Source organism: Orycteropus afer, unplaced genomic scaffold, assembly GCF_000298275.1.
Source record: "Orycteropus afer afer isolate SDZICR_OR568_19922 unplaced genomic scaffold, OryAfe1.0 scaffold00131, whole genome shotgun sequence".
In the NCBI taxonomy this organism is placed as follows: Eukaryota; Metazoa; Chordata; class Mammalia; order Tubulidentata; family Orycteropodidae; genus Orycteropus; species Orycteropus afer.
Genome location: NW_006921718.1, coordinates 4,429,569 through 4,440,269, shown reverse-complemented (window position 1 = coordinate 4,440,269; position 10,701 = coordinate 4,429,569). Strand labels below are relative to the sequence as shown.

At 40.5% G+C, this 10,701-nt stretch overlaps 1 protein-coding gene across 1 annotated transcript in view; it reads right to left on the bottom strand.

The window, feature by feature from the left end:
* ATL2 (atlastin GTPase 2) overlaps positions 1-7,335 on the bottom strand; it is a 97,226-nt gene extending 89,891 nt beyond the window's left edge. The window contains exon 1 of the mRNA XM_042781542.1: positions 7,218-7,335. Within this exon, the coding sequence (XP_042637476.1) occupies positions 7,218-7,335 (118 nt within the window). The remainder of the gene's footprint in view (positions 1-7,217) is intronic.
* Positions 7,336-10,701: the final 3,366 nt, after the last annotated feature.

Genomic DNA, 10,701 nt, shown 5'->3' with positions numbered 1-10,701 from the left:
AATCCTGAAAGAGAAAAATTTCCAACCAAGAATTATGTACCCAGCAAAATTGTCCCTCAAATATGATGGTGAAATTAGGACATTTCCAGATAAGCTGAAATTAAGGGAATGTTAAAACCACACCAACCTTACAAGAGATGCTAAAGAAACAGAGATGCTCTGGACAGAGAAGCAACAACAGCCAACAACAACTGACCATTAACACACATGATGACATCACCCCAAAACCAACCCAGCTATGGAAGTATCCCAAGTAAATAAGCCTACAAGATTGTAAACAGGGAACCAGACACATCAATTGACAAATGAGGACAACTACAAAGCAAAAAGAGGGAAAATACTGGGTCATTACCGAACTTCTAGATGGTAGGAATGTCAAGATAACTGTAAGATAGAACTGACTGTTCTAAACTTGGGAAGAAAACTGTAAATCACAGGGTAACCTCAAAGGAAAATGATAAACCTTCATATCAAAATAAAATAAAAAAGAGGACCAGTAAAAATATTTAGCAAATACTAAAATAATAGCAACAAAGGAAGTGATAACACGATTCATAAACAAAACGAGCTCAACATAGAAAATTATATGGAACAAAGAAATCAACATCACAAAAAAGCACATAACAAAAATGACAGCAACAAATTCATATTTGTCGATTGCATTACATATCTGGCAAGGGACTTATCTCCAAGATTTATAGAAAACTCCAATGCCTCAACACCAAAGGCATTAACAATCCAATTGAAAAATGGGCAGAAGGCATGAATAGACACTTCACCAAGGAGGATATTCAGGTGGCCAGCTAATACATGAAGAGATGCAAATCAAAACAACAATGAAATACCGTCTCACCCCAGCACTGACGGCAAGGTTCAACAAGACAGAAAATAACAAATGCTGGCAAGGATGTGGAGAGATTGGGACTTTCATACACTGCTGGGGGGACTGTGAAGTGACACAACCACTGTGGAAAGCAAAATGGCGATTTCTTAGAAAGCTGGAATTGGAGATACCATTTGACCCAGCAATCCCATTACTAGGTACATATCCTAGAGAGGTGAGATCCAGGACAGGAACAGTTACTAGCACGCTCATGTTCATTGCAGCACTATTTACAATAGCAAAAAGATGGAAACAACCTATGCACCCATCAGCAGAAGAGTGGATGACCAAACTATGGTACATACACATAATGGAATGCTATGCAGTACTAAAGAATAATGTAGAGTCTGCAAAACACTGTATAATATGGATGAACTTGGAGGACATTATGCTGAGTGAAATAAGTCATTCACAGAAGGACAAATATAGTATTAGTTCATTGTTGTGGAGGTGAAGGAAAGGTTTATATATGGAGGGAAACTTTCTTTGTTGGTTGCCAGGGGTGGAGGGGAAGGGAGGGCACACTGCAAAAAAAAAGCATTGACCCATGTCACTTTAGTTTTGTGTATTTCACTGTACATAAACTATATTTCAATAAAATGCCTTTAAAAAAATTATAGGAAAATTTTTTTTAAAAAAAGCTTTTATATGGGTTTCAAGTGAATCATTTCTAAGGCATTCTGTGCATATAACAGATCCAACGTTAGGTTTTGCATATTTACTACTGAAAAGCTAATCAACTATACTTGGAAAGTGTCATGCCTTACACTAAGAAATTAACTCATATTATATCCTATAATTGAAAATAAACAATTCAGAGGACTATAGCGGGTCATGATTAAGTGACTCTCTAAAGCTCATATTTTATTAAGATAACTAAGAAACAAATACATATTTAAATATTTTAAAAACTGAATAAAGTCTTTTCAAGTTGTCCACTATAAAAATTAATTTTGAGTTCAAAGTGTCACCTTAAAATAATCATACATCCTAACACACAGTAACTACCACTAGTAGACTGTTTGGAGCTACGTTAAGCACTTTTATGGCATTTAATAATACTCACGATAACCCTATCGTGAACATATTATCAGCAGTTTACAGATAAAGTAAAAAACTTGCCCACCACCTCTCTCAAAGTACAACTCTCTTCATATTACAGGGGGGAAAAAAAAGAAACTTTGTTGGCAAATATATAAATTACATATTTTAGTAAAGTAATCAAATCAGCACTCTTACATATATGTTACAATGTCTTACACAGAGACAGCTTCACAGTTCACAAAACACTTGTACCCTATCATCTCATTTGTTTCCCACAACAGCCTTGTTTTGGAGCTCTGGTAGCATAGTGCTTAAGGCATGTGACTGTTAACCAGAAGGCTGGTGGTTCAAATTCACCAGGCACTCCTCAGAAAGAAGACTGGGAAATCTACTTCCATATTGATACGGCCTCGGAAACCCGAGGAAGGGTCGCTATGAGTCCACCCCAGGGCACTGAGGTTTTTTGTTTTGTTTTGTTAATAATAGTTACTTTATGTGACAACTTAAAGTCACTCACATTTTTAATTCTTTGTTCTTTTTCTACTACACTGTCTTTCCTCTAAGGGTTCCTGGATGGTAAAAATGGTTTGTGCTGGAATACTGTCATAAAAGTTGACATTTCAAACCCATTCAGCACCACTGTGGAACAAAAGTCTGGAGATCTGTTTCCATGAAGATTAAAATGCAAACCAAACCTGTTGCCACTGAGTTGATTCCAACTCTTGGAGATCCCATGTGTTACAGAGAAGAGCTACCCTACAGGCTTTCCTGGCTGTAATCTTTACAGAAACAGATTGTCAGGCCTTTCTTCCACAGTGCTACCAGGTGGATTCATACTGACAACCTTTAGGTGAGTAGCCAAGAGCAAATTATAGCCAAGAAAACTCTATGGATAATTCTACTTTGTAATCCATAGGGTCACCATGAGTTGGAACAGGTTTGGTTTTTAACATACCTCCTCGGAAGGAAGGTTGGGCAATCCTACTTCCGTAGTGATACTGCCTCGGAAACCCAAGGAGGGGTCGCTATGAGTCGGGGTCGACTCAACGGCACATAACAACAACAACAATGATTAAAGAAACACTGCCTGCACAATTACAGCATTATGCAATGAAAGATGAAAGGTACTGGGATCCTAAATAAGTACTTTTCATCAGTTATATATTTCACCAAGTAACTAGAGTAACTTGGATAGCAGGATACCCAGCTAGCAGTTATTGGTTTTTCAGTGTGAATCATAACATAATTTGAATAATTTTTATTAAGCTAGTAGGTCAGGCAAGGGAATTCTCAAGACTCTACTTGTACTGGCCCAAGAACCAAACCCAAAGTCCATCAGAAGTACACAGCTCCTTGGGAAATAGCAGATGTATAAATCATCTTTCATTACTTAAACTTTGTGTCTAGTAGATATTATCTGCCCATAAAAAACTACCATTTGCCCCAGAGCAGGTAGTGACTACTTAAACACATTTTTATAAAACTCTATCCAAGTTTAGCAATATAAAAATCATTTGCAAAATAGTTACCTTGGCTTTGCCCTCCAGATCACTTCAGACTTCTCATATCCATAGCAAGCAGAATTGTTCTACTTACTAAATATTCTCCATCCTTTTACATATCTATCTACCCTTTTGGTTTCTACTTTACATATGTTCTATTCCGTTATCCTTACTTAACTGGTTCATCTTTCTTTCCTTCATGAGTATAATTTCAGAGTTCATTCAACAACGTTTCACCCAATCTCTATAATTATATGTGAGAATTCATAACAGAGACGGGTCTCTTCCAAGTCTGGTGAGAACAGTAAGAGTGCCACTGAGTAATTCTGCAACTGTGAGCAAGTCATACTCACTCCCTCCAATGGGAATAATGTTTTAACTGCCTCATAAGAAGGTTTCAAAAAATGAAATCAAAATGAGATATTCAAAGTACTTTATAAAGCACCAGTTGTTATCACTATTGCTTTCCTATTTTTGATTTGGTGTTTGTCGGGCAATCCATTTGTAACGCTATAAAGAAAGTCAACCTTTAGGTGAGGAAGAGTAAATGAGACAAAAGTTACTTGAATAACACCTCTATTGTGGTAACAATTTCAGTTATTCTGGATTCACATCTATCCTCCTGAGTTAAACAATGCCCAAATTTTCCAGAAAATAAATAACACACCTGAGCTTTGAAAACCCAAACCCAAAGTGGCTACAAAATCAGAATACCACTAAACCTAAAAAAAAAAAAAAAAAAAAAAAAAAAAAAAAAAGAAAGAAAGATTGGGTAAGAAAAAAAAAAAAAAGAGAGAGAGAAAGAACTGTTTCCTTGTACCCACCTTAGGGGAAAAAAAAAAAAACTCTTTCTGTAAAGCTACACTATAATAAATCACCATTACTTTTTTAAAAAAGTTTAAATTCTATTCCAATCCCTTAAGACTTTTGCTCTTGACTTTGAGAGCCAGCCAAATGGCTTTGCTTACAATTGTATGTCAAACAGTTCTTCCAGTTGAGCATAAACAAGTTTTTAAAGTGCTCTTGCTACTAAATCCTACAATTTAAAAAATGTCTTTAACTTCAGTATTATCAAACTAATTGGTAATTCTTCCAATTACTCTTAACCACTGCCTCCGTTTAAGATTACCTATACCAAACAGATGGAAAAAGCATTATTTTGGAAAGGGTCTAACATTTTCACTTGTGAATGTTCAAAAACTTTATCAAAAAGTTACAGTAGATATTATTTTACTAGAGGCAGCCCTTTTCTCCCTGAAATAAAGAATTTCAAAGAACTTCAAAATCATTTTACTAGATAGATTTAAATAAATCTATAGATTCCTACCAACCTACAAAGTCATTAAAATGTAAGAGTGATTAAGTGTTTTACGAGGATCTTAAATTCCTAAAAGGAGAAGCATTTCTCTTGAGAGAGACACTGGAGTGACACCTGACCCTGAATTCAGCTCTACAACTACTTCTCCAGAAAGCAGAGGGAGACAAAGAGTTTCTTATTCAGCCAGAATTACAGTCCCCACTCAAGTACAGCTTCTTTGCTCTTACTATAAACACAAACCCTAACCAGTTTATTTGTTTTTTCAGTGTAGTAATATATGCCTCAGTGCAAATTAGCAGAGAGAAGGAGTGTTCTAGGCAGCAATTAGATAGGAATAGGACCTTAAGTGAAGGTCACATGGAAAAAAAAAAAAAAGGATAAAAACCTATGGCCAATAACCCAAACCCAAATCCACTACCATGGAGTCCACCCTGACTAATAGCAATCCCCATAGGGTTTCTAAGGCTGTAAATCTTTATGGAAGCAGAATGCCTCATCTTTCTCCAGCAGAGTGTCTGGTGGCTTCGAACTACCAAACTTTTGGTTAGCAGCCAAATGCTGTAACTACACCACCAGGGCTCCCTATGGACAACAAAGCATTTAATAAACGGTGGACTCTACTTATTAACAGTCTCAAAAATTTCATCTCTTCTCACTATTATCACATAAAAACGATGTTCATAACCATCCATGACAGTCATAAAGTTATGCTTGCTATTCCTAATAAGGGAAACACATGATACATTTTGTTAAGTATATCTAAAATGATTACCTTGGGGAAAGCGGGAGCAGAAACACAACTCCTTCCCCTAAGGCCCCAAAAAGCTAAACTAAACTATTAGCATTCCAGAGTAGCTACTGAAAATTCCAACCAGCAGAGGTCCAAGGCAGAAGTCACTTCCTTGACAGTTTTTTTTTATGAGGTGTAAACATTCTGTCAAGTGCTTTGGTTGGTAGGCAATAAAATAAGCTTTATTTCGTTTTTTTTTTTTGTCCTTAGCAAAACTCTGGAGCTTTGGTGGTGTAGTGGTTAAAAGCATTTGGCTGCCAAACAAAAAGTCAGTGGTTCAAACCCACCAGCCCCTCTGCGGGAGAAAGCTGAGGCAGTCTGCCTCTCTTGGGCAGTTAGTTCTACTCTGTCCTAAAGGTTCGCTAAGAATCAGAATTGACTCGATGGCAGTGGGTTTTTGGGTAGTAAAACCCTACAGTTTGTTATCACTTCTGACTTAAGTTCCACAGTTTCACGAACTACCAATGATGATTAAGTGTATTTCATATAAACTTTTCTATTAAAGTGTGTCCTCGTGTTAGGATTTAATCAAAATGTGTTAAATCTCATCTCACAAAATCTTTATCAGACATGAAAAGGGAGAGATCTGAAAACAAAATAATATTTAGTGTATTTAATAAACTCTTATCTACGTCATAGGCGTACTTACCAACGCAAGCTTCTACTATTTATAAGTCTCTGTAAAACTTTGTCTTTAAATACCAAAAAAATTCTCAATCAGGATTTCATGAGTTCAATTCACACCACAGTGAAAGATCAAATGCTAAACTCCTAAAAATAGTGGTGTTATGAGTGAGAGGAACACACAACACTCTGCTGCCAAAGCAAAAGCGTTTTCAAGGGGCAAGGGCGCTCCTTGTTCACGTACAGTAGGAGCTCACATTCAGCAAAACCAAGGAACCACAAGGATCAGGTGACTTCACACCAGACTTTCAGTCAGATCGGGCCTTACTATCGTCTCAGTGACTAGTTAGTAAACGACTCATATCCCGGGCTTGACAACTAAATCTGAACTTGCAACCCTAAACACGCGCAATCACGCGAACGGGTTTGAGGACAGAAGGAACACCGAGACCGGAGCGCCCAAGCAAAGCCCCGGCCTGATGCTGCGGTTCCATCTGGAAGGGTGTTTGTAGAGCTTTAAACCTGGCAGTGAAGTGTCTGCTCTCCCCGCGCGCTTTGCATCCTCCTCCGGGGGCTCCAACTCGCCCCAGCCACCCCTTACCCTCTCTCCACGAAGGGAAGAAAGGGCAGCGAGTGCCCGCCAAGTGACAGACTGCCCCGCCGTGTCCAGGGCTCGCCAACACCACGCGACCCCGCCGCCGACCTCCCAGTGCCCGGGACCTGAGGCCCGGGCTCAAGACCGCCCCCTCAGGTCGGGGTGAGCACGGCGAAGCCACGCGGCGGGCGACCGGGCAGGGGGCCGGGCGCGAACGCGCGGGCCGCCAGTTCACCCGATAGCTGCGGGAGGCGCGGCCCATGGGCCGCCCTCTCAGGTCGCGCGCGGCGGGAGCACAGGCGTGGCAGAGGCTAGGCCCAGAGGCCAGACGCGGCGGCGGGAGGAGGACTGAGCGAGCCGAAGACGACGACCCCGCCGCTTGCGTCCAGTGCCCGTGAGCCCAAGCACCTCGCGCCCTCTCCCAACCAAAGCCCTGTGGTCTCCGCCCCGCCAGCCAGTACCTAGAGAGGTCGTGGACGAGACGTGGTTAACCTCGGCGTTTGGGTCTCCAGTCCTCCGCAAGCGTAGCAGCCCCTTCTGCGGCTGCTGCCTCCGCGCTGCCTTGTCCCCCTCCGCCATCTTGTACCGATTTAAAATTAACTCCCCACTGACGTCAAACGCCGCCGCCGCTTTATCAACCTCCCGGGAACCGGCGGAACGGCCGGCAGGTCCTAGCGCCACCCCCAGCCTGCACCTCCTCTTTCTTCTCCCCGCCCACTGCCCTGCCCATCAGTGCCCTCACTTCGGCCCGCCTGCTGCAAGGTTTTCCTGGCCTTCCACTTCTAGGAGGAATTGAGGGGCGCCCCAACCGTCTCAAGTTTCACACCCACCTCCCTGAGCCCAATATCACATTCCCCTAGAGCTGGGCTGGTCCTTGTAAACACAAAACGGATCTCCAGAGAACGAAGTACCTCCTTTCCAATTCAGTAACTCAGTTCTCTTTACATCTCTTCTCTACAGTAGTTAGTTAAGTCTTGTCCTGAATGTGAGCTTGCTTTCACAACTCCTTTTCTTCCCTCCTTTTTATCCCTATCTCCTCCTCCCCAAGTTGTCTTCTTTACCGTGTGCGTGTGTGTGTGTGTGTGTGTGTGTGCGCGCGCGCGCACGCGCGCGTTTCCTTAATCTTTTCTTTCCTTATAAAAGTCCCTAGTGTTGCTTCACCTCCTGAGACAATTATATAGTTTGCATTAGCAACTTTATGCAAGATATCATGGTCTTGAGAAGGAGAGAAGATGCAGAATTGAGTATTTTTGGCCTCAAAGAATTAGCTATCCAGAATAAACTCAAAAAATCTGTCTTGATCAAGGTATAGCTCCAGTACCTGGTTCATAGCAGCACCTTAATAAATATGAAATGGATGAATGAAGGAATGAAACTAAGTTATAATTCCTATTACACCAAATCACCTAATGTTTCTAAATTCCAGTTCCTTGTTTTTATAACTAAGTATATAACACAATTAGCGGTTAACCAGTTAACTGCACTAAGGTGCATCTCACCATGTTCCTGGAAAGGAAGCCCCAGGGAGTTAATGTGATTCCAAGGCTGCATTGCTGGCCAAGTGGCCAACTAACTGGTGTCTTTTTCCTCTACAAGACACTTTATCGCTTAGGCAAGTACAGTGCCCTTGTCAAGCCCACAGCTCCTGACCCCAAGGAGTATAAAGAAGCCTAATGCAAGCACAATCCAGAAAATGAGTTGGTCCTATGGTCACCTCAAATCCCTATGTTTAAAAGGCCTTCCTCCATTTTTTCCTAGTCAGCAATTCCTCTTTAATCTCTTAACACAGTGAATTTCTTTTGTCAAGCTAAAATCCTCAGTGTTACACTGAGACTACTTCCCCAACCCTCCCTTCCACACCAGCTAAAGTCAATTCTACCCTCTCAATATCTCTCCAGCTCACCTCCTCTCTGTCCCCACGGCCTCCTTCTTGATTTAGGCTCTTATCGTCCCCCACCAGAGTTCTTGTAACAACCTCCCAGCTGTTCACTCTTCTCCTTTGGGTCTGCATACAGCCTCAAACTTGAGTGTTCTTTGATGCCAATGTGATGTTGTAGTTGCTCTGCTCAGGATAAAGTCTAAACTCTTCAGAATGGTTGACAAAACTTTTCATGATTTAGGTTCTACCTCTGTGTATCCAGCCTCACTTTCACCACTTGCACATTCATTACTTTACTCTCTCATTTAACAAATGAATCTTGACACTGCTATGGATGCTGAAGACACCAGTGACAGACAAAATGATGTCCTTATTTTGTGTGTGTGTGTGTGTCTCTTTCCACACTTGCATCCCTTCATCACCAGAGAGCGAATTCTATGAGCTCAAAAATCTGTCTTGATCAAGGTGTATCTCCAGTGCGTGGTTCATAGCAGCACCTTAATGAATATGGAATGAATGAACAAATGAATGAATGAAACTAGGTTATAATTCCTATTATACCATATCACCTAATGTTTCTAAATTCCAGTTCCTTGTTTTTGTAACTAAGTACACAACAGGATTCTTCTGCGATCAAATCAAATAACGTATGGAGAACATTTTCTTGACTCCATATTATTATTATTGGTAAAATAACCAATAATCCAGGAACTGCTGAAAAAACTTTATATATATATATATATATTTAGTCATTTTATTCTCATAGCAATCTTCAAAGTTAAATGCTATTATGTTTCATCTTGCATATGGAGAAACTGAGGCACCAAAGGGCAAAATGGGTTGCATCAGTGGCAGCACTGGCACTTGAGCCCAGGCAGTCTGGCTCTGGAGCTTATGCTTATACCCACTGTGAGAGTGTTCAGCTCATAGACTGTAATTCCTGAGGGAAGAATCTATAACTTATCTACAACAAGTACTTTAAGTTTCTTCCTTCAGTCAATGTAAATTCTATTAAAAGCTATTTCTGCCTAGTTAATAACTTTTAAGATTTTTTTAATCCCATAGGGGAAAATGGGCAAAAGACATCAACAGAAAATTCACAAAAAGAGCTGTAAAAATGGCCCTTACGTGTATGAAAGAATGTTAAATTTCACTTATAATAAGAGAAATGCAAAGTAAAACAACATTGGGAAACCAATTCTTACCCATCAGGTTGCAGACATTAAAAAGCGTGTGATTACAATCTATCAGCAAGGATGTGAGAAACAGGCTAGTTTCATTGCTGGTAAGAATGTAAAATGGCATAATCCTATGGAGAGGAATTTGGCCGTATCCAGCAAAACTCATTTGCATTTATGCTTTGACCTACCAATCCAATTTCTGAGCATTTATCCTGAAGATACAACTCCAACAATATATAAAATACATTTGCACAAAATCATTCATAGCAGCATTATTTACCATTGCAAACTTTTGAAAGCTATCTAATAGCGCCTAAAGGCATTTGACTGCTAACCAGAAGGCTGGCGGTTCAAACCCACCAGCCACTCCTCGGAAGGAAGATGGGGCAATCTATTTCTGTAGTGATACTGCCTCGGAAACCCAAGGAGGGGTCGCTATGAGTCGGGTTTGACTCGACGGCACATAACAACAACAACAACTGCCTCGGAAACCCAAGGAGGGGTTGCTATGAGTCAGGTCTGACTCGATGGCACATAACAACAACAACAACAACATCTAAATGTCCAAGCATGGCACAGGTATCTGATTAAGTGATGAAGCACTTTGCAGATGTTAAAAAAAGAAAAAAAGGAAATTTTCTACAAACTGATATAGAATAGTTTCCAGGAGATATTCTTAAATGAAATAAGAAAGCATATACTTATCTATGTGTCTATCCCACCCCCCAAAAAAGGACAAGAAGAAGGATTAACAGAAAACAATGATGGTGCTTCTCTCCAAGGGATGTGGAGCTTGAGAGTAGAAGGAATAGAGACTGAGTGGCACCTCTCTGTGTATAACTTTCATGTAGTGTTTGAGTTTTGGTTAAAAAATAAAATTGAATC